At 44.8% G+C, this 24222-nt stretch overlaps 3 protein-coding genes across 5 annotated transcripts in view; 2 read left to right on the forward strand and 1 right to left on the reverse strand.

The window, feature by feature from the left end:
* Positions 1–1502: 1502 nt before the first annotated feature.
* LOC148593259 (UDP-glucuronosyltransferase 2C1-like) lies at positions 1503–6486 on the forward strand. The gene is made up of 6 exons (XM_088531613.1): positions 1503–2232; positions 4014–4162; positions 4364–4495; positions 4902–4989; positions 5331–5550; positions 6158–6486. Exons 1-6 carry the CDS (start codon positions 1509–1511, stop codon positions 6432–6434), a joined length of 1590 nt encoding a protein of 529 aa, XP_088387739.1. The 5' UTR covers positions 1503–1508; the 3' UTR covers positions 6435–6486.
* Positions 6487–8186: 1700 nt separating this feature from the next.
* Positions 8187–24222, reverse strand: part of YTHDC1 (YTH N6-methyladenosine RNA binding protein C1) — a 67212-nt gene continuing 51176 nt past the window's right edge. For all 3 annotated transcript variants that reach the window (XM_088531604.1, XM_088531606.1, XM_088531602.1), the window contains 2 exons: positions 9526–9660; positions 8187–8725 (listed from right to left, as the gene is read on the reverse strand). In XM_088531604.1, coding sequence (XP_088387730.1) covers positions 8501–8725; positions 9526–9660 — 360 coding nt within the window. In that variant the 3' untranslated portion in view covers positions 8187–8500. The remainder of the gene's footprint in view (positions 8726–9525; positions 9661–24222) is intronic.
* Positions 14259–19092, forward strand: LOC148593260 (UDP-glucuronosyltransferase 2C1-like). Its single transcript, XM_088531611.1, has 6 exons — positions 14259–14988; positions 16762–16910; positions 17112–17243; positions 17641–17728; positions 18070–18289; positions 18816–19092. Exons 1-6 carry the CDS (start codon positions 14265–14267, stop codon positions 19090–19092), a joined length of 1590 nt encoding a protein of 529 aa, XP_088387737.1. The 5' UTR covers positions 14259–14264.

Here is a 24222-nt window from a genome sequence, read left to right on the forward strand (position 1 = left end):
TTTAAGTGATCCTTATAAAAGTCCCATATTTGATAAGGCTTATCCAGAGACACACCTGAAAGAAAAGGCTTTTTCAAGATATTAACACATTCTTGGCATATAAAGACTTCCTTCTCTTCATCTAACCTGCTCATTATACATCCAAGCTTACCTACAGCTAACATTACACATTGCATTATCTCAATCAAGGATCTAGTCTAAACTAGACAGCACTTTAACAGCTTTTTTTTTGCAAAAGGAAAAGATCCCCATTTTCCTCTTAAAAAAAAAAAAAGGGGAAAAAGAAAAAGACAGATCGGGGAACCACGTGAAATCCTCAGTGAAGCCACAAACTTGTCCATGCAGCCTGATTTGAGGATTTTCTCGCTTCTTTATCACAGGAAAGGCAAACTCTGTATTTACGTGGGCTGCGTATTGTGCTTGGCAGAGCCGAGGATGCACAGTGCTGGCAGAAGCACAATTTGTGGGTTTAATGCAGCGTGGGCTGCCGGGGATCATGGGCTGCATGGAAAATGTCAGGCTGCCTTTGATGGTGCTGCGCTGAGACTGGGCCCTTCCACTGATGCTCCTGAGGTGGACAGGGAAACAAGGGACTTCTTTGTTATCAGTCCTACCATGGCATTAAATTCCCCATTGTTGTGCAGGGAACTCACTCAGAGGGCAGCTGCAACAGGAGACTCCCATGTGCACTTGGACAGATGCTTTGCTTCCCCTGTTGCCCTGCCATAGAGTCTTGGCAAAAGCAAATGCCTTCTAAATTACCTTTTCTTCTTGCTTTGGAAGTGTCAGGGATAAAGCTGAACTGTTGTGCTCCTGGAGGCTTGCTTCTTGAACAGGGCTGGTGTTCCCAGGAGTGCGGGTAGGACCTTGGCCAGGACTGCGTCCTTCCAGCCACGGGCAACGATGAGTGCCCACGATACCCGGCTGGCTGCAGAGGACTAGAGTAGGTTGTGGGCTAGGTGTCAATCACAGTAGGACATTTTGTTGATGGTCAGTAAACGAGGAGGTAAAGACTGTGGCTGGCTTTAGAGGCAACTTGGTTTTTACAGGGCAAAGGAGCAAGTGTAGCAGGTAGTCAAGTGATAGGACTGGGTTAATCACATCACTGCCCAAAAGGGCTCAAGGGCTTCTCAGGTTGAAATCCGCAGCTAGAGTTGCTGCTTGGCATGGGAACACCTTGAAGACACATTGGCAGGGCAAACAGCAGTTTGCAGAGCTCAGAGGTGCTTCGCATGTTCACATGATGGAAGGTGCACTTTGTGGAGAGCCCAAATGGAAACTACCTTGATTTCCAAAGGTTAGGACATGGCTCTGTAGGAGACTCCAGAACAGGATTTACTGCTTGCCAAGCCCTCCTGTGAGCAGTATCAGGCTTTTAGCCCTGACATGCCCTTTCACCAAGGTTGGCAGCAGCTGGTTCTCATTTTTATTGGTTAGTGCTAGAGGTGTTTACAAGTCAAAAGAGTGCAACTGATTCCAGATCAGCCAGAGTAGGACTGTCACTCAGGATGATGGGGCAACGGTTCCTCTGGCTGCTCTGGGCCTACTCGTGCTGCTGGAGTCCTGGTTTCTGTGGGAAGGTGGTGGCCTGGCCAATGGAGGCAAGTCACTGGATCAACATGAAAGTGCTGCTGGAGGAGCTCGTTCGCCGGGGCCACGAGGTGACTGTGGTGGTACCCTCTGTCACTCTGCTCATTGACTACCGAGATACCTCCTCCCCCTTCACTTTTGAGGTCCTGCAAGTGCCTTACACCCAGGAAACCCTGAATGCCATCATGGACAGCTTTCTCAGTGCCTGGGTGAATGGCTCAGGTGACCTGTCCTTCTTGGAGAACTTGTGGAAGATGGAAAAGGACCTGGAGAACTTTGCAGATACCGCAAAGGTGATCTGTGACACCTTGTTGCTGGACCCGCAACTGATGGCGAAGCTGCGGGAGGCCAAGTTTGATGTTCTGATTTCCGACCCTATAGCTGTTGGGGGAGAGCTTGTAGCAGAAATCCTGGGAATCCCTTTTGTTTACAGCCTCCGCTTCTTTATGGGGAACACGGCAGAGCGGCTCTGTGGCGGGCTGCCGTCCCCACCTTCTTATGTGCCCGGCAGCATGGGAAGGATGACAGACCGGCTACACTTCCTAGAGAGACTGCAGAATTTCCTCTTCTACCTTTACACAGACCATTACTACTTAAAGTATTGGCGGAAAAAGTGGGATGATTACTACAGTGATATGTTAGGTAAGGCAGCTGTGGCGTGCGGTTTCTTCTTTGCACTGGCTCTGCCTTTGCAATGTTTTGGGAACCCGGCCAGACCTGGTTCCGTATTTGAAGGCTTAATGAAAGTGGAGCTTGAGTTCTGGACGCATTCATTTGTTGTCAAGCAGATACCTGATTTTCTTTTAAGCAACATTTTAAGCAGAGTCCTATTTCTATGCCAAATCTAAAAATTCACTTTACCAGCCTTTTATCAGTCTCTAGTTTATAGTTCAAATCCCTGTCACAGGGAGCTGGATGCCCGTTTTAGTGCCTCTAGAGCAGTTTTAGAGGCCAGTTATCATCTCCTCGTTTTAAGGACAGGCACAACTGTAGCTGGGGAGGGAGTAGATACAGACTGGAAGGGCAAATACGTTCTTCAGATAATTCTGTGCAAGGCATGGGAAGTAGCGGAGGGATAACTCAGTTCTCATGTTGCCAGTGGAACTGACTTGGGAACACTGTCTGGTTTTGGACAACTGAAAAGCAAAAAAACGCACCCTTTGTGCATTAGCAGGTACTGTCTCGGGTCCCTGTTTGGTACAGGATGCTAAGCATACATATATATATATATATATATATAGTCTTCTCCAAAAATAAACAATAAGAACCATCACCTTTCTCTTTCCCATATCATTCACACTTTGAAATATAGACTTTTATTTCCATATAAGCATGGAATGTTTGCTTTAACTAAGTAGAGCTCAAGCCTGTCTCTGCGTTTATTAAAAAGAGGTCTTCTTGTAGTTCAACAGACTTTGTATCTTGTACCAAGTATCAGCACTTAGGCAGATAAGGGAATCTGTTCTGTTGCCCTCTAATCTCTTCCTGTATTTGCCAGAACTCTTCCCTGGCCTTCCAAAACAACCTCTGTTTCCATTATTGATTTTTTCTATTGCATAAGACTTGATTCCTTTACAACCTGCTTTACAGACTAACACCTTTATGTCGCTCTGACTGTTGGGCCGGCTTTACTTCCATTATAAGTTAATTTCCACTCTAGTAACTCAGTAATCATCCTCCACATTTAGATGTCCTACAGGTATTTCTTTTTCTTGGTTGTTATGCTGCTTGATTGATGTTTGCTTTGGACTGGCTTCAGATAATCATTAACATTTCTAATGCTTTTATTCCCTTGTTCCACACATGAGGACGATCCTGCAGAGGGAACATTCAAAGGGTATCTGACAAGACATATTTTTTTTCACAAATTTTTTTTTTTTGGGCTGGTCTCCAGGAGAACCAGGGCTGGCTGTACTTGCCTTGCACTGCAATTTGAGCAGCCAGAGTCACCATCCGATAAAACGCAGGGGAGCTTCACTAAAACTTTCCTCCTCCTCAACAACTGATCAACTTTGGGATATAGTTTTTTATTTTATTCAACCCTAAGTTTTCTATGATTACTTAATTGCACAAGGTGAGTTTTTACTGCCAGCACAGGTAGCAAAGGTTTCCAACAGTTCAAGAACTATATTCTTACCACAGAAACTAAATGCTTCCTACTCTCTCAGGCACCGCTGAAAACCCTAAAGGTTTTATATTGTTTTAAATATGCTGTTGTCTCATGCAAGGCAATGTGCCAAGACGAAACAGGGGCCAGCGCTAGGAATAGGTTTGAATTTGTCCCCATTTTCATTTTGTGCTTGACTTGATACATTGCACTAAAGCGAAACGCCAGGAGACAAAGGTAAGTCTTTTATTTTGCAATCTAGAGCAAACAAGACTCCTCCTGTATGTGTTGAAAATGCCTTGTTCTTTTCCCACAGGAAGGCCCACAACCATGTGTGAGACAATGGGGAAAGCAGAGATGTGGCTAATTAGGACATATTGGGATTTTGAATTCCCACGTCCTTTCCTGCCCAACTTTGAGTTTGTTGGAGGACTCCACTGCCAGCCTGCAAAGCCATTACCACAGGTATCCTGACTTTGTTCTGCTCCTGGTTTACCTGCCCAGCAGAAAAAGAACTGTGAAGCTTTGTAACAGCCTGCTCTCACTGGAGGAACTCCTGAACCATCATCTTCTCCTGGATAAACTCGATAGATTGTGCTCCTTTTATGTAAGTCTTTGCAATTTGAAGTGCCTCTTTATGCTCAACGTGATTTCTGCCTCTCCTAGGAAATGGAGGAATTTGTCCAGAGCTCAGGAGAACACGGCATCGTGGTGTTTTCCCTCGGATCAATGGTCTATAACCTAACTGCTGAAAAAAGTAATTTAATTGCTCGTGCCCTCAGCCAGATTCCACAAAAGGTGAATTTCTTCTCAGTCTAAAACATAACCTATTCCCCCCTTTCTTGTTTCCCTGCATTTGTTGCATTCAGCAAGCCCTTCACAGCCCGGCAGGCCTGATTTTCGTCTTCATCTCTGCTGGCTCTTTCATGTGCGGGAAGCTGAACTTCACCGTCACCTCCCATACTGTGCTCCCCTCTTTAAACCAAAGCACACTGAGGTGTGTCCACATGCCTCAAAATAAAAAACACTCTAAGGAGAAAGCACATAAAACCCAACCTAGCACATAATAAGCTAAGCTGGAGCAGAGTTATTTGAATCACTAAGCAAAGGTGGATGCCTTTGAGGTAAGAACCCACCCTTGGTGGGACAAGATAGAAAAGCATGTAAAAATCGTTATGTTTATCTTAACATCTTTCTGTTCAAGGTTCTCTGGCGGTACAAAGGAAGAAAACCAGAAGCCCTGGGCCCCAACACCAGAATTTACGACTGGATACCTCAAAATGATCTGCTTGGTGAGCATCATTTTATCCAAACTGGGTTCAGTCTTTGGCAAAACGGTTTCCCTGTTCTTCCACCAAAATCAAGCGAGAATCATGCGAACGACCCCCCTAACACTTGTGGCTGCAATTCTTTTTGTACCTTAAGCAGACAAGGTTTACTCTCCTAGCCTTAATTTCCTAGTGCAAAGGCTACTTTTGGCCTTAATGTGACTAGATAAGCAGCACACATGCCCTGATGCCAACCCAGCAGTTCCCTCCTCAACCCTTGGGCTTCCCTGGGTGATCTGCTCTTGTCCCAGCAAACACGGTCTGCAGCAGTTGCTGCTACACACTCCTCTCCTTCCCTGTTCCAGGCCATCCTTTGACTAAGGCCTTCGTTACTCATGGTGGGACCAATGGCATCTATGAAGCTATCTACCATGGGATCCCCTTGGTCGGGCTGCCCATGTTTGCTGACCAGCATGACAACATTGCTCACATGAGGGCAAAAGGAGTCGCAGTTGAGTTGGATTTTGGCACACTGAAGACGCAGGACCTAGTTGATGCACTGAATACAGTCATTAACAATTCCACGTGAGTTGTGTTACTGCCTAAGAGCAGGATTGGGTTTTAATATATTGGGTTGTGGATGTGAGAAGATCTACTGGCTTTTCCAGGAGCCCAAAGTGTTTATGAGCTGGAAGTTGAGGGCTTTCAAATAAAACAGACAGTCTTTATATTAGGCACCTCCCTCTTTTCTGCAAATCAGCATCTCATGGAAGACGGATGACTAATTCCATTTTCTTGATACTGCAATTTTATGAGCCCTTTGAAGAAAATAGATCTGGGAGAACCCAAAGCAGTCCCCGATATAGTTTTCTGTCTTCTTTTTTCAATGTTCATAGCTATTATAGTCTTTGGAGGCTATGGGTCACAATGCTAGTCATCCTTGTGGTGTTGATTGAAGCAATAACTGAGGTAATTTTCCTTTGCAAAAGACTTACTTTCTCTATTACAATCCGTAATTCAACTTTAGGCAAATAGGAGCAAATTGGGCTAGTTTCAAATGTATGTAAGAACACTGACCAAAGTAAAGGCAAGATGTTCTGGCTTTTAACACTTCCTCAACGGCACAGCAAACTGAACATGGGCTCCTTCAGGAGATGTGACAAATCTCCTTGTTTTCTTCTCTTTTCCTCAGCTATAAGGAGAACGCTCTGAGGTTATCCAGGATTCATCACGACCAGCCTATGACTCCTCTGGACAGAGCAGTTTTCTGGGTTGAATTTGTCATGCGCCACAAAGGAGCAAAGCACTTGAGACCAGCTTCTCACCATCTCACCTGGTACCAGTACCACTCCCTGGATGTTCTGGCCTTCTTGTTCACCTGCACAGCCATCACTGTCTTCATTCTTGTCAAATGCTGCCTATTCTGCTGCAAGAAGTGCGGCAGAGTAACAAAGAAGAAGAAAGAATAAACACGTTCTTCCCCTCAGCACTCTTCGTAGGCTGATCCAGCAAAGCATTTATGCGCACGCCTCAGTGAATAGGATGCCTTCTATATTGGACCACCTTTTGGAAGGGATGGGCTAGGAAGCAGTTCTGCAGAAGCGCTGCCTGCTTAGCCAGTCTGTAGATTGCAATAAATTGCCCCCTGGCCCAAGCAAGATGGAATTATAAATGCTTATAGACGCTTGCAACTGCGTTGTTTCCAGAACAGAGTTTCCAGAATTTTCAGATGAACTCTGGTATGCTTCATAAATACAGCCTTCCTGGGTGTCCTGTTGTGGTCACTGTACCTGGGACTCGTATCCCCTAGCTTTAACTCCTTCCTTCTCTGTATCATCCACCCCTGATGCCCCCCATCTGACTCTCTTTCTACAATCTCCAAATAAAGAGGGGAATACCTCATTTCAGGCTATGTCTGTGATGGCTTAATTCAACTAGGTTCAGTAAGCATAGTGAGTTTATCATAGACTTATCTTATCCTACTAAGGACAGGCAAACCTTGTGTAAAAAAAACACTTCCACGTGGCGGTCAAATATTTTGTATAAAATATGTTGATGCTGTCTCTAACTATATACACTAAAATACACAAAACTCAAGCTACTCTCAGTTTACAGCACCACAATTAGCTGGTCAATCCATTGCCATTTACCAACATAGAACTAGAGCATTCAGAAAGTGTGTGGCCGAGTTGGAGGTCTTTAAAGCACGTGTTATAATAAGGAAGATCCTTATGAGATTTTATGAAGCAGTCCATCTTGCAGTGCTACACAGGCAAGTTTCAGGATCTAGGAATTTGCTGGAGAAACTCAACGTCCAGTTTCCCATTTTTTTTTTCTCCCAGTTCTGCCACTGACATTTACGTTCAAATATATCCTAATTAAGAGAATTTGCAAGTGCTGTAGAAATCACTACAAAAAACATGTGGAGAGTCTGGACCTTGCAGGGTATGAACAGACCTTGTAGGAGCATGTGTTCCTGGGAGACAGGTAAGATTATCGTTGAGGACAGTCTATTAACAGTTCTAACATCTTTTGATTAAACTGAAGGGATATGGCTTTAGAGATCTGCAGGCTCACTACTTCACTGTAGAAACAGAAAAGCAGTTACCTATTACTTCAGCAGGTGTTTCACAGAGTTCAAGCTTCTGGATCAACTTCACCATTTTTGAATACAACTGCTTTTCTACAACTGTCAGAAGCTATCCAAGCCGGCAAGGATCAAGAAACCTGAGCTGGAAATTGAATTGTTTCAATAGTTACCAATTTATTTTTATAAAAAAATGGTAGCAATGTAGAATACAGCATATTTTCCGGTTCCACACACGCAGGTTGTGAACATTCCAAGCAATGTGTACATTTCGGAAGGAGGCTAGACAAGAGAATTGACCAAAATGTTACTGAACGCAGGAAGGTTTTTAAAAAAGGTTAAAAATTAGGTATCAATAGTGTCTTCTTAATATTGCTTTCATTATTGAAGACTGAAAAAAAACGCTTGACTTTACAGATAAGGTTAAAAAACAGGAAGGGGGCGGAAAAAAAAGGAAAAAAGGGGAAAAAAGAGGCTGCTACAACACTGCCGTACAGTCAAAAAAAATCATACTTCAACATTTGCACACTTGATAGCAGCATTTTCCCACTGAACCACGTGAAACTATGGTAAGAAAACATCAAAGCAAAAAAAAAAGAAAAAAAAAAAAAGGAAAAAGGCAATTATCCATCAGTATTCAAAAACCTAGAATGAAGTCACTAAGTAAATGAACACTTACTGAGAATTAATCAATATCTACATTCTGAACTGTTTCCCATTCTGCTCCAATAAAAACGTCAGCTCTGGGTATTCTATTTTTTGGTCAGTTTGAGTTTTTCCAGTTCATAGTTCACTGCATGCTTGGAATAAAGAGGGTCAATATAAATCCTTCTACACAACGAACTTTAAGGAGACAGCTGAAAATAAAATGTACTACTTGTAAACACACAAAAAAATACAAGCTTTTTTTTGTTTGTTTGTTTCAAGTGACCGCTGGTTCCATGTGGATTATCTTCGGTATCTACCTCTTTCGCCTCTGTCTCTATCCCGGTCACAAATCCTCTCTCTCTCTCGCTCCCGATCGCGGCCTCTGTCACGTTCTCTGTCTCTTCTGGTATCGCGGGGACGGTCCCTCTCCCGCTCCCGCTCCCTCTCTCGAGGTCTGCTTCTCCGACCGCTGACAACTGCTTGCGTGCGCCGAAGAAAATCATCTACCCTCATGTCGTAGTCATGCTGTGAGGAAAGGACAGCTCCGTTTACTTTCTCTTCCAGGTTAAAATCCTGTCCCCACCCTGAGCCATGTGACTGGCTCTAACTTTTGGGAAAGTCCAGTATATGGATACATAAATACATCTCAAGATCACACTAAATGACAGCTGCAGCACAAATTTCTTCTTTCATGTTTAGGGCAGCACCATACATCTGTGCTTTCAACATATGAAGCAGAAAACAGAGAGGCTGGGGTTCAGACACCAGACACCAGCAAGAGACCTCAAAAGCTAAGCAGCCTTAAAGGTCCTCTAACAAAAATTATTTGTGTAAGGATCAGCCCTGGTTTTGATGTGCCTGTGCAAGTCATAAAACTCTCAAACTTTTCTGCTGATAAAGCGCACTTGGGCACAGCAAGTTAAGTGATGTTACAGGCAACACCCTTACTCAAACTGGCCTTCAAGCAGAAAAAGTTCCCAGTTCCGATGGGAACATCGGAGAAGTTCTGATGACTGGAAGCCATTTTGATCAAAAAAATAACACCAAACTTCTTAAATTAAGAGAATGTCCTGGGAATTCTGCACTTCTACCTCAGCTGTAGAGAGAGGCTTTTCAAAGATGATGCTGGAAGTCTCTAGTAAATTTAGAAGATTTAATCTTCTAAACTGCAAAACCAAAAAACACACTGTACTGTTAAGACCTATAGCTTCAAAAACAACATATCTTGGATTAAGCTAAATTAAGCTACATATGTACCCAAGTTTCCTCCCACTCCTGCTCTGGCCTGCAGACTTCTCTGCCCCCTCTGCCTTTGTGACACTTACTACTCGTTTGTCTCTGTATCTTGCTTCATGGGGTACAGGATGATGTCCCGAGTACGGAGGGTGAGCTTGAGGTGGAGGTGCATGGTGCTGGTAGTAGGGGTGGTGCGGCGGCTGCTCCATACCCGGATACGGCGCCTACAAGAAAGTTACATGGAAGTTGTTGAACCCTCCAAAGGAAAAGTACGCACACAAAGCTTAGCGAATTAGGAGGCAAAAAGTTATCTTTGATTCAAATGGCAAACACGACATCTAAACATAACCTATGACAGCTTAGCAAATGTAATGCAGAGTATTCTTAACCAAGTCTGCTCACTTTACTACTTCTCTACCAATGTTTATTTACAAGTTTGACCAAAAAAACACAAAAGACATCCTCCTTCCCTAGCTGCCTCAAAGTGGTACTGTAAACAAGATTTTGCTAATTACTTTGCTTTCCCCACCCCTTCTAAGATCCATACAAAAAGAATGAGATATTTTGTTCAGAGCTCCATGGTTTCACTAGAATCGGCCTTTTCAATGCCATTCCCTATTGAAATGCTCCTATTTTACAACAACAAAATTACAAGACAAATAATTTGAGAAATGGCTACTAGGCTCTTATCTTTAAACGTCTCTTGGCAGCTCCCTTCCACCTCTTATCCACAAGGCCTTTCTTACAATTACCACCAAAGTTTCTTAGCTTGCACTAAGGAAGTTCAAAAAGGAAGCAGGTAGGAGTGATGGATTTTAGGATAACTCCTTGGACATGTAGAATGAGGAAGAGGTGGAGAAATGATGGAAGACTCTGGAGAGTTAGCTCTGTTTGAAAATAAAAAAAACATTTTCCTCCCAATCTCACAGCCTTACCACAGATCAAGAAAATGAAGAAACAATAGTTTTGCTGTAGTTGAGAAGAGGCTACAGCAGCATTTCCACCTCTGGCAATGCCTTTTGCTCATTCAGTGCACACAAGAACCTAAAGAGAGTCATGCTCAATCCATGACTGCTAACATCACAGTTATCCAAACTCATGACCCTCGGAGCCATGAATACAGGGAACCCTATAAACCAAAACTGGCAGTTAGAGCACCCACTGGGCAGCCAAGCCACCGCTGAATATGAACACACTGTCAATTAACTTTTATATACATAACATGTACGTGTACTCCTAAGTAAGTTTCATTTTGATCTAGCTGGAGAAAAGCAACACATTTCAGGGAAAGCTGCCATACAACAAGGCTTATCTGAATTATACTGTTCAGGTCATTCTGCTACTCCCCTTCATGCCTCAGTGTCACAGCCCAAAGCAAGCCCCTGCACGCCACCTGCAACATGCCAGCCCAACCCCTGATCAGCTGCAGCAAGTCCACCCCTTTGATGCATTTACTATTGGAAAGAAAGCCAATTACTGCCAATATGTAGCTGAACACCAAATTGCATCACACCCTTCTGCAGGGGCTACAGGAGGATTCTGCTCTTTCCTTACAGCTTTCAGCTTCTTGCAGGTTCAAACCAAGCTGCCATTCTGCATGCTGTGGAAGAAGTGTTTGTGGAAGAATTGTTTGGAAGCAGGAACTGAGAGGAAAACTAGGGCCTAACAGAAGTTTTGGCATTACAGAGGCCTGCTTGGGGTGCTACACAGTTGCCACTTCCAGGATGGCTGGTGCGCACGGACTCTGCCCCTCCCCGGTTCCCTGGGCAACACAATCTGCCCTCCTCACAGCTGCAAAGGGGAGTAACGGAGGAGGGAGCAGGGTGAAGGCACCGCGGCCAAACTCTGTTGCACTCCCTGTGCTGGGCCGCTGCTAAGCCGCACAGTGGCTGTCTAATGGGAGATATACGATAACAAGTCCGGTGCTGAGGCAGCAAAGGTGGCAAATGATGAACTTTGCTTGAACTTTGCTCATTATAATGTGAAAACCAGACCTCCATCCCAAAAGTTACCCACCTCCGAGGTATGACTACCCCTCACCGAGCATGCGCTCTAGATTTTCGGTTGACTATACCTTTAAATGAAAGCGAGAAACTTTTTCACCAATCAATAACAATATTAAGTATGACTCTAGTCACTCAAGCTCCACCTGAATGTAAAGAAAAGTATAAAAGGTGAACTAAGAATGAAAATTCTGGGGGGAAGAAACCATTGTTAACTCTTGGGTCAGTTGACAGGCTGAGCCCCCTTCCCTCCCCTCAGGTCGGGATGCTGCCAGAGGAGACTAAGGAGTGAGAGGGAGGAATCTATCATATATTCTGGATCAGTTGATGCGCTGATCCCCCTTTCCTCCCCTTGCGTCAGGACGCTGCCTGAGGAGACTCGAGAATGAGAGCCCTCTCCCATCCTCTGGGGTGAGTGATGATTGCACATTTGTACATCAGAGCTAGCTAAAACCCCACGCTCTAGTAGAGAATTTCCTGTACTGACATCCAAAACCTGCTTTGTAAATGTTGCATTTGAATAAATCATACTGTTTGTGAACTCGGCTACTTGTCTGGAGGGAGGCGATCAGACCTACAGTTGACAGACTGTTCATGAATCCGATACTGCCAGGGTCGAGCGTAGAGGTGATTACGCTATATGGGAACTCGATTCACTCCTAGGAAGGCGATCGGACCTACGGTCCACGGACTGTTCGTCCATCTGATACTGCCAGGGTCGAGCTTATAGTTGATCACACTATTTGGGAACTCGATTCGCTCCTAGGAAGGCAATTGGACCTACAGTCCACAGACTGTTTGTGAATGGGATACTGTTTTGATATCTCCTTTCCCTCACCGCCGCCACTACCACTACGGCTTTCAAACTGCAACATTTTCACAAAATTGGCGAAAACAATTGGGCGACAAATGCGAACAAAAGTAAAGCAAAAAGCCTAAAGAAGTAAATCCCCCAAACAAACCAACCCCTAAGTAAGATCTAATTAGGCGCTCCTTCCCTAGATATTTGTCATACATCACAGGAAAGACGTTTCAGCAAAAGGAAAGGGCTGAGCGCAGTTCGTACATAATACGCACTTCTAGAACAGCCATTCTTTTTGGTTTGTTGCTGGGTCTCCAAGGGCCACTCGATCCCTTTTGGAAAGGGCCTACTGTTTGCAGAAGCTCAGCAAGATGTGTGAATTCAGTGGTTACATGTTAGAGAATATTTGGCAATGGGATTAACACATCACGGTGATACAATTTGAAACAGTCCCAATAATGCTCCTCTTGAATATCAAAATAACTTAAATATTTTATCCTCAAAATGAGGCGGCATCTTCTGCAAAATTTTAAGTGATCCTTATAAAAGTCCCATATTTGATAATGTTTATCCAGAGACACACCTGAAAGAAAAGGCTTTTACAAGATATTAACACATTTTTGGCATATAAAGACTTCCTTCTCTTCATCTAACCTGCTCATTATAAATCCAAGCTTACCTACAGCTAACATTACACATTGCATTATCTCAATCAAGGACCTAGAATAAACTAGACAGCACTTTAACAGCTTCTTTTTTGCAAAAGGAAAAGATCCCCATTTTCCTCTTGAAAAAAAAAAAAAAGGAAAAAGAAAAAGACAGATCGGGGAACCATGTGAAATCCTCAATGAAGCCACTAACTTGTCCATGCAGCTTGATTTGAGGATTTTCTCTCTTCTTTATTGCAGGAAAAGTATTTACGTGGGCTGCGTATTGTGCTTGGCAGAGCCGAGGATGCACAGTGCTGGCAGAAGCACAATTTGTGGATTTTATGCAGCGCGGGCTGCCGGGGATCATGGGCTGCATGGAAAATGTCAGGCTGCATTTGATGGTGCTGCCCTGACACTGGGCTCTTCCACTGATGCTACTGAGGCGAAAAGGGAAACAAGGAACTTTGTTATCAGTCCAACCATGGCATTAAATTCCCCATCGTTGTGCAGGGAACTCACTCAGAGGGCAACTGCAACGGGAGACTCCCATGTGCACTTGGACAGATGCTTTGCTCCCCTGTTGCACTGCCATAGCGTCTTGGCAAAAGCAAATGCCTTCTAAATTACCTTTTCTTCTTGCTTTGGAAGTGTCAGGGATAAAGCTGAACTGTCGTGCTCCTGCAGGCTTGCTTCTCGAACAGGGCTGGTGTTCCCAGCAGTGCGGGTAGGACCTCGGCCAGGACTGCGTCCTTCCAGCCATGGGCAATGATGAGTGCCCACGACACCCGGCTGGCTGCAGAGGACTAGAGTAGGTTGTGGGCTAGGTGTCAATCACAGCAGGACATTTTGTTGATGGTCAGTAAACAAGGAAGTAAAGACTGTTGCTGGCTTTAGAGGCAACTTGGTTTTTACAGGGCAAAGGAGCAAGCCTAGGAGGTAGTCAAGTGATAGGACTGGGTTAATCACATCACTGCCCAAAAGGGCCCATGGGCTTCTCAGGTTGAAATTCGCAGCTTGAATTGCTGCGTGGCGTGGGAACACTTTGAAGACACATTGGCAGGGCAAACAGCAGTTTGCAGAGCTCGGAGGTGCTTTGCATGTTCACATGATGGAAGGTGCACTTTGTGGAGAGCCCAAATGGAAACTACCTTGATTTCCAAAGGTTAGGACATGGCTCTGTAGGAGACTCCAGAACAGGATTTACTGCTTGCCAAGCCATCCTGTGAGCAGTATCAGGCTTTTAGCCCTGACATGCCCTTTCACCAAGGTTGGCAGCAGCTGGTTCTCATTTTTATTGGTTAGCGCTAGAGGTGTTTACAAGTCAAAAGAGTGCAACTGATTCCAGATCAGCCAGAGTAGGACTGTCACTCAGGATGATGGGGCAACGGTTCCTCTGGCTGCTCTGGGCCTTCTCGTGCTGCTGGAGTCCTGGTTTTTGTGGGAAGGTGGTGGTCTGGCCAACTGACGCAAGTCACTGGATCAACATGAAAGTGCTGCTGGAAGAGCTCGTTCGCCGGGGCCACGAGGTGACTGTGCTGGTACCCTCTGTCAATCTGCTCATTGACTACCGAGATACCTCCTCCCCCTTCACTTTTGAGGTCCTGCAAGTGCCTTACACCCAGGAAACCCTAGATGCCAACATGGACAGATTTCTCAGTGCCTGGGTGAATGGCTCAGGTGACCTGTCCTTCTTGGAGAACTTGTGGAAGATGGAAAAGGACCTGCAGGAGTTTGCAAATACCGCAAAGATGGTCTGTGACACCTTGTTGCTGGACCCACAACTAATGGCGAAGCTGCGGGAGGCCAAGTTTGATGTTCTGATTTCCGACCCTGTAGCTGTTGGGGGAGAGCTTGTAGCAGAAATCCTGGGAATCCCTTTTGTTTACAGTCTCCGCTTCTTTATGGGGAACACGGCAGAGCGGCTCTGTGGCGGGCTGCCGTCCCCACCTTCGTATGTGCCCGGCAGCATGGGAAGGATGACAGACCGGCTGAACTTCCTAGAGAGACTGCAGAATTTCCTCTTCTACCTTTACGAGGACTATTATTGCTTAAAGTATTGGCGAAAAAACTGGGATGATTACTACAGTGATATGTTAGGTAAGGCGGCTGTGGCGTGTGGTTTCTTCTTTGCACCGGCTCTGCCTTTTCAATGTTTTGGGAACCCGGCCAGATCTGGTTCCGTATTTGAAGGCTTAATGAAAGTCGAGCTTCAGTTCTGGCTGCATTCATTTATTGTCAAACAGATACCTGATCTTCTTTTAAGCAACATTTTAAGCAGAGTCCTATTTCTATGCCAAATCTAAAAGTTCACTTTACCAGCCTTTTATCAGTCTCTAGTTTATAGTTCAAATCCCTGTCACAGGGAGCTGGATGCCCGTTTTAGTGCCTCTAGAGCAGTTTTAGAGGCCAGTTATCATCTCCTTGTTTTAAGGACAGGCACAACAGCAGTTGGAGAGGGAGTAGATACAGACTGGAAGGGCAAATACGTTCTTCAGATAATTCTGTGCAAGGCATGGGAAGTAGCGGAGGGATAACTCAGTTCTCATGTTGCCAGTGGAACTGACTTGGGAACACTGGTTTTTGACAACTGAAAAGCAAAAAAACGCACCCTTCATGCACGGCTTGCATTAGCAGGTACCGTCTCAGGTCCCTGTTTGATACAGGATGCTAAGCATATATATATATATACTCTTTTCCAAAAATAAACGGTAAGAACCATCACCTTTCTCCTTCCCATATCATTCACACTTTGAAATATAGACTTTTATTTCCATATATGCATGGAATGTTTGCTTTAACTAAGTACAGCTCAAGCCTGTCTCGGCGTTTATTAAAAAGAGATCTTCTTTCAGTTCAACAGACTTTGTATCTTGTACCAAGTATCAGCACTTAGGCAGATAAGGGAATCTGTTCTGTTGCCCTCTAATCTCTTCCTGTATTTTTCAGAACGCTTCCCTGGCCTTCCAAAACAACCTCTGTTTCCATTATTGATTTTTTCTATTGCATAAGACTTGATTCCTTTACAACCTGCTTTACAGACTAACACCTTTATGTCACTCGGACTGTTAGGCCGGCTTTACTTCCATTATAAGTTAATTTTCACTCTAGTAACTCAGTAATCATCCTCCACATTTAGATGTCCTACAGGTATTTTTTTTTCTTGGTTGTTATGCTGCTTGATTGATGTTTGCTTTGGACAGGCTTCAGATAATCATTAACATTTCTAACGCTTTTATTCCCTTGTTCCACACATTGGGACGATCCTGCAGAGGGAACATTCAAAGGGTATCTGACAAGATATATTTTTTTCCCCACAATTTTTTTTTTGTGCTGGTCTCCAGGAGAACCAGGGCTGGCTGTACTTGCCTTGCACTGCAATTTGAGCAGCCAGAGTCACCATCCGATAAAACGCAGGGGAGCTTCACTAAAACTTTCCTCCTCCTCAACAACTGATCAACTTTGGGATATAGTTTTTTATTTTATTCAACCCTAAGTTTTCTATGATTACTTTATTGCACAAGGTGAGTTTTTACTGCCAGCACAGGTAGCAAAGGCTTCCAACAGTTCAAGAACTATATTCTTACCACAGAAACTAAATGCTTCCTACTCACTCAGGCACCGCTCTAAACCCTAAAGGTTTTATATTTTTTTAAAGATGCTGTTGTCTCATGCAGGGCAATGTGTCAAGACCAAACAGGGGCCAGCGCTAGGAATAGGTTTGAATTTGTCCCCATTTTCATTTTGTGCTTGACTTGATACATTGCACTAAAGGGAAACGCCAGGAGACAAAGGTAAGGCTTTTATTTTGCAATCTAGAGCAAACAAGACTCTTCCTGTGTGTGTTGTAAATGCCTTGTTCTTTTCCCATAGGAAGGCCCACAACCATGTGTGAGACAATGGGGAAAGCAGAGATGTGGCTAATTAGGACGTATTGGGATTTTGAATTCCCACGTCCTTTCCTGCCCAACTTTGAGTTTGTTGGAGGACTCCACTGCCAGCCTGCAAAGCCATTACCACAGGTATCCTGACTTTGTTCTGCTCCTGGTTTACCTGCCCAGCAGAAAAAGAACTGTGGAGCTTTGCAACAGCCTGCTCTCACTGGAGGCACTCCTGAACCATCATCTTCTCCTGGATAAACTCGATAGATTGTGCTCCTTTTATGTAAGTCTTTGCAATTTGAAGTGCCTCTTTATGCTCAACGTGATTTCTGCCTTTCCTAGGAAATGGAGGAATTTGTCCAGAGCTCAGGAGAACACGGCATCGTGGTGTTTTCCCTCGGATCAATGGTCTATCACCTAACTGCTGAAAAAAGTAATTTAATTGCTCGTGCCCTCAGCCAGATTCCACAAAAGGTGAATTTCTTCTCAGTCTAAAACATAACTTATTCCCCCCTTTCTAGTTTCACTGCATTCAGCAAGCCCTTCACAGCCTGGCAGGCCTGCTTTTCGTCTGCATCTCTGCTGGCTCTTTCATGTGCGCGAAGCTGAACTTCACCGTCACCTCCCATAGTGTGATCCCCTCTTTAAACCAAAGCACACTGAGGTGTGTCCACACGCCTCAAAATAAAAAACACTCTAAGGAGAAAGCACATAAAACCCAACCTAGCACATTATAAGCTAAGCTGGAGCAGAGTTATTTGAATCACTAAGCAAAGGTGAATGCCTTTGAGATAAGGACCCACCCTTGGTGGGACAAGATAGAAAAGCTTGTAAAAATCGGTATGTTTATCTTAACATCCTTCTGTTCAAGGTTCTCTGGCGGTACAAAGGAAGAAAACCAGAAGCTCTGGGCCCCAACACCAGAATTTACGACTGGATACCTCAAAATGATCTGCTTGGTGAGCATCATTTTATCCAAACTGGGTTCAGTCTTTGGCAAAATGGTTTTCCTGTTCTTCCACCAAAATCAAGTGAGAATCATGCAAACGACCCCCCTAACACTCGTGGCTGCAATTATTTTTGTACCTTAAGCAGACAAGGTTTACTCTCCCAGCCTTAATTTCCTAGTGCAAAGTGTGCTTTTGTCCTTAATGTGACTAGATTAGCAGCGCGCAAGCCCTGATGCCAACCCAGCAGTTCCCTCCTCAACCTTTGGGCTTCCCTGCGTGATCTGCTCTTGTCCCAGCAAACACGGTCTGCAGCAGTTGCTGCTACACACTCCTCTCCTTCCCTGTTCCAGGCCATCCTTTGACTAAGGCCTTCATTACTCATGGTGGGACCAATGGCATCTACGAAGCTATCTACCATGGAATCCCCTTGGTCGGGATGCCCATGTTTGCTGACCAGCACGACAACATTGCTCACATGAGAGCAAAAGGAGTCGCAGTTGAGTTGGATTTTGGCACACTGAAGACACAGGACCTAGTTGATGCACTGAATACAGTCATTAACAATTCCACGTGAGTTGTGTTACTGCCTAAGAGCAGGATTGGGTTTTAATATATTGGGTTGTGGATGTGAGAAGATCTACTGGCTTTTCCAGGAGCCCAAAGTGTTTATGAGCTGGAAGTTGAGGGCTTTCAGACAAAACAAGACCCTCTTTATATTAGGCACCTCCCTCTTTTCTGCAAATCAGCATCTCAAGTAAGACGGATGACTAATTCCATTTTCTTGATACTGCAATTTTATGAGCCCTTTGAAGAAAATAGATGTGGGAGAACCCAAAGCAGTCCCCGAGATAGTTCTCTGTCTTCTTTTTTCAATGTTCATGGCTATTATAGTCTTTGGAGGCTATGGGTCACAATGCTAGTCATCCTTGTGGTGTTGATTGAAGCAATAATTGAGGTAATTTTCCTTTGCAAAACACTGATCAAAGTAAAGGCAAGATGTTCTGGCTTTTAACACTTCCTCAACAGCACAGCAAGCTGAAGATGGGCTCCTCCAGCAGCTGTGACAAATCTCCTTGTTTTCTTGTCTTTTCCTCAGCTATAAGGAGAACGCTCTGAGGTTATCCAGGATTCATCACAACCAGCCTATGACTCCTCTGGACAGAGCAGTCTTCTGGGTTGAATTTGTCATGCGCCACAAAGGAGCAAAGCACTTGAGACCAGCTTCTCACCATCTCACCTGGTACCAGTACCATTCCCTGGATGTTCTGGCCTTCTTGTTCACCTGCACAGCCATCGCTGTCTTCATTCTCGTCAAATGCTGCCTATTCTGCTGCAAGAAGTGCGGCAGAGTAACAAAGAAGAAGAAAGAATAAACACGTTCTTCCCCTCAGCACTCTTCGTAGGCTGATCCAGCAAAGCATTTATGCACACTCCTCAGTGAATAGGATGCCTTCTATATTGGACCACCTTTTGGAAGGGATGGGCTAGGAAGCAGTTCTGCAGAAGCGCTGCTTGCTTAGCCAGTCTGTAGATTGCAATAAATTGCCCGTGGCCCAAACAAAATGGAATTATAAATGCTTATATATGCTTGCAACTGCTGATTGCACAGGGTTTCTGGAATTTTCAGATGAATTGTGGTATGCTTCATAAATACAGCCTTCCTGGGTGTCCTGTTGTGGTCCCTGAAACTGGGACTAGTCTCCTAGCTTTAACTCCTTCCTTCTCTGTATCATCCACCCCTGATGACCCCCATCTGACTATCTCTCTTTCTACCAATGTCCAAATAAAGAGGGGAAAATCTCATTTCAGGCTATGTCTGTGATGGTTTAATTCAACTAGGTTCAGTAAGCATAGTGAGTTTGATAGACTCATCTTATCCTACTAAGGATAGACAAACCTTGTGTAAAAAAAACACTTCCACGTGGTGGTCAAATATTTTGTATAAAATATGTTGATGCTGTCTCTAACAATACACACTAAAATACACAAAACTCAAACTACTCTCAGTTCACAGCACCAGAACTAGCTGGCCAACCTATTGCGATTTACCAACATAGAACTAGAGCATTCAGAAAGAGTGTGGCCGAGTTGGAGGTCTTTAAACCACGTGTTATAATAAGGAAGATCCTTATGCAAGTTTATGAAGGACCAGAGGAAAAACAAAAACAGGAAAGTTTTGAGTTTTTCCAGTTCATAGTTCACTGCACGCTTGGAATAAAGAAGGTCAATATAAATCCTTCTACACAACGAACTTTAAGGAGACAGCTGAAAATAAAATGTACTACTTGTAAACACACAAAAAAATACAAGCTTTTTTTTTGTTTGCTTGTTTCAAGTGACTGCTGGTCCACTTAGAAAACACTTCTAAGAAAACTAAGAAAACACATCTAAGAAACACTTAGGCTTCTTAAAGTAATTAGGGCTCCTTTTCATAGCAGATCAGATCTCTTTCAGAGCAGGCAGTATCTTTAAAAACCTCATTCTCAGAGAAGTTTGCTTATAAAACAGTTCCATTTCTGGTGCTGTTACGTCTTAGAGAGAACTAGCAGCTGGCTGCTAATCTCACTCCAACAAGACACATAAACATTAACGGGAAGCTCAAATGCTAACAAAGTATTTTTAAACATTCAGTTACAAATCCACTTTTATCTCCCATCAGCAAGTATAATTCCTTATGACAAAAACATAAAACCAACACTTTCTTAAATCACTTAATTGCTGTACAACTTGCTCAAAGATTAAAACCTCATGTAGCTTTCCTTTCAGTTTTATAAAGCCATTTCTCCACCCCCTTCCCCACTTCCATTTTTAAAGCCCACCATACCCAGTTACTAAAGCTTTTCAAATTAAAGATTCTTTGAGCAAAAAGCAGTTGCATCTACAGCAGAAAAGCTGGTGTAAAGAATGAACATACCACTTTCTTGTAGTTTTGAGAGTGCATTTACAACCGGGATAAAATATGATAGTAACAGTTCATATAGTAGTCCGAAACTACTGACTTTTAGCTGTAAGCCACACACATACATGGAGGCCCTGGCAGGCTTGAGAAGGTGTGGTGGTGTTATATGTACAGTTTGCAGTCCATTGCAAAACCTTCACTCTTATATGCTTTATTGCACTGGAAACCTCTTAGCTTAACTTCAAAAGCCATCTCGGTGTTCAGTCCTTTAAAGCCAAACACTCCTTATGGCCAATCCGAACAGAATCCGGAGCAGGCGGGCCTTAAAAGGAAATGTGTAACCGCCCACCCCCTTGCTGGTATATAAGCCCTGCGCGTGGCACTAGAGGGGTCCTTGTGCAAGATTCCCGTGTTGAGGGTGAGCCGGGGAGCCCAGCTAGCTGGTAATAAGCTGGATCCTGCAATCATGGGCTTCTCTGCTCTTCTCTCGCTCACGGGTTGGGAACCGGACTTAACATTTTGGGGGCTCGTCTGGGATTCCACCCTGCCAGCAGGCAAAGACTAAGAGACGCCCAGGACAGCTTAAGGTAAGCAGGATAAGCGGGCCCGAGGGGAGGCTGGCGAATGCCTAGGTGGACGCACCGCAGGGTGACCGGCCGGGTAGTGTGGGAGACGTCCCCACTACCCCGTGGTTATTAGGAAAACGGGGGTGAAAGGTAAACCCCATGGTATGGAACGGAAAAGGACGCGCACAAAAGGAAAAGTAACATGAAATTTTGGGTGTTGAGTGTGTGGAATTGTTGTCTGTCGCTTTATGTGCTTTGTGTCTGTGTTTTCCTCAATCGAATATCGCTTGAAATGGGGCAAAGACAAACTACCCCTCCTTCTTTGTTCAGCATTAATTGATCCTTTAGCAGCTGTTAAAGGTTCTATTCATAACAGAGGAATGGGAGCGGATACTTTCGGAAGCAAGGAAATTTGTCCCGGGGGTGGATGGGAGACCTACCACCCAACGGAACCTGATAGAGGAAGGATTCCCGTTAACGCGACCCCCGTGGGATTTGGACCAGGCGGAAGGTAGGGAGCATCTCCGAGTATCCCGCCAGACTCTGGTGGCGGCACGTAAACCCACCAACTTGGTTAAAGTTAATGCGGTAAGGCAGGAGCTGACTGAGAGTCCAGCGGCATTCCTGGAGCAAATATTAGAGGCATTTAGACAATATACTCCGATGGACCCCTTGGCAGAGGAAGACAAAGCAGCCGTCATACTGGCATTTGTAAATCAGGCATCCTCCGATATCAAGAGAAAATTGGAAAAGGCAGATCGACTAGGGGAACAGACTATACAGGACCTATTGAAAATAGCAGAAAAGGTTTACAATAATCAAGAGACGCCTGAGGAAAGGCAGGAGAGACTGCAAAAGGAAGATAGGGAATTCCAAGTGAGGGAAAACTGGCGTAACCAGAAAGAATAAGTGAGAATCTTTTATGCCGGCAAAGGAAAAAAAGAGTCAGGGAGAGAAGTGCGGGAAGGAGGGGGAGGAGAGAGAAGGAGGCTGGAAAGAGACCCGTGTGCCATATGGAAGGGGAGGGGCCACTGGAAGAATGAGTGCCCCAAGAGAAGAAGAGGAGGGGCCGGTGGGAAGACAGGGCCGTTTAACTATAGACCCCAAACCCCGGTATTGCTGGCGGGGGAGGGGAAAAGTGACTGAAGGTGTTGGGACTCGGCCCCCTTCCCCGAGTCTTGGGTAACGTTAGAAGTGGAAGGGAAACCAGTAGGATTTATGGTAGATACGGGAGCGGAACACTCGGTATTGAACGAGGATACGGGGAAGCTAACAAAGAAAACCATTTGGGTGCAGGGGGTGAATGGGGTTAAATCTTATCAATGCACCACAAACTGCCGGGTGGATCTAGGTACTAAGCAGATTACTCACTCTTTCATTTGTATACTGGAATGCCTGGCACCCCTGTTGGGAAGGGAGCTATTGACCAAGCTAGGGGCTAGAATATACTTTGAGGAAGGAGGGGTGAAGGTTGGTGATGGGGAGGGAAACCCGCTACATGTACTGACTCTGCAATTAGAGGACGAGTACCGGATATATCAGCAAAGGGGGATGGGGGAAATACCGAAAGAAATGGGAAGGTGGGTGCGGGAGATTCCAGAAGCATGGGCAGAAACAGCAGGAGTAGGAGTGGCTAGTCACAGAGCCCCGATAGTGGTGGAACTGAAAATCAGGAGCGGAACCGGTCCGAGTCCAGCAATATCCTATGACAAAAGAAGCGAGGATGGGTATAACCCCTCATACATTTTCGCTTTTGAATGGGAGGACCTGCAGCAAGGGATAGCGGGACAACTCACATGGACTAGGCTACCGCAAGGGTTTAATAACTCGCCAACCCTTTTTAATGAGGCTCTGAGCGAGGATCTGCAGCTGTACTGTGGCACCCACCAGAAATGTGCAAGGGGCACTGAAGATGTGGTTAGGGAACTGGCTCGGCTAGGATACAGAGCCAGTGCAAAGCAGAACTCACTGCTCTAACAAGAGCCCTAGAAATGGTAGAAGGGAAAAGATTGACTGTATACACGGACAGTCACTATGCGTATGGGACTGTGCATATACATGGGGCCATTTACAAGGAAAGGGGATTTGTAACATTGTCGGAAAAAAAGATTTGGAACAAGCAAGAGATACTTCACTTACTGGAAGCCATACATAAACCTAGAGCGATAGCCGTGATCCATGTCCCAGGGCATCAAAAAGCGAGGGACCAAATCAGCAGAGGGAATCAAGCGGCAGATGAGGCTGCAAAACTGGCCGCGCATGAACTCATCGGAAAAGAAGTAATGCGATGGCGCTGAACCTCCCTCCACCGGGAATGGGCCAGTTGCCGCCAACTCCAGTATACTCTAAAGAAGATCTGCAGTGGATAAGGCACAATGGGAGTCTAAAGAAAGGAGAAGATGGGTGGTACTGAGGTTTGGATTCCACCTTGTCATTACCACAGACTTTGGGAGAACAATTATTAACTCAGGTGCACAAGTCAACCCATCTGGGAGAAAGAAAAGCAGCTAAACTCTTGGAAACAGCTGAACTTCAGTTCCACAACCAGGGGGCGGTAGGCTGTAGAATAATAGAGAAGTGCATAGCGTGTCAGGTGATGAAACGTGAAAAAAGGGCAGGACAACACCTGGGGGTCAGGGAAAGGGGTTGGAGACCTGGAAGGTCATAGGAGGTAGATTTCACCGAAGTCAAACCAGGAAAATACTTGGTGTACTTGTTGGTTATGACAGACACCTTTTTGGGTTGGGTAGAAGCTTTTCCCACTAAGCGTGAAACTGCCCAGGTGGTAGCCAAGGTGTTGTTAGAGGAAATAATCCCACACTGTGGGGTCCCGGAGGCTATAGGATCGGACAATGAACCTGCTTTTGTGGCAAGTACCATTCAGAACTTAGTCCAAATTTTGGGGACTATGTGGAAATTGCATTGTGAGTACAACCCCCAAAGTTCAGGGCAAGTGGAAAGGATGAACCGAACTTTTAAAAGAGACCTTAACAAAGTTGGTAACAGAGACTGGCGGGGACTGGGTGACACTCCTTCCC

Source organism: Tinamus guttatus, unplaced genomic scaffold (assembly GCF_059628265.1).
Source record: "Tinamus guttatus ecotype Peru unplaced genomic scaffold, ASM5962826v1 Tinamus_guttatus_pri_ptg000423l, whole genome shotgun sequence".
Lineage (NCBI taxonomy): Eukaryota > Metazoa > Chordata > Aves > Tinamiformes > Tinamidae > Tinamus > Tinamus guttatus.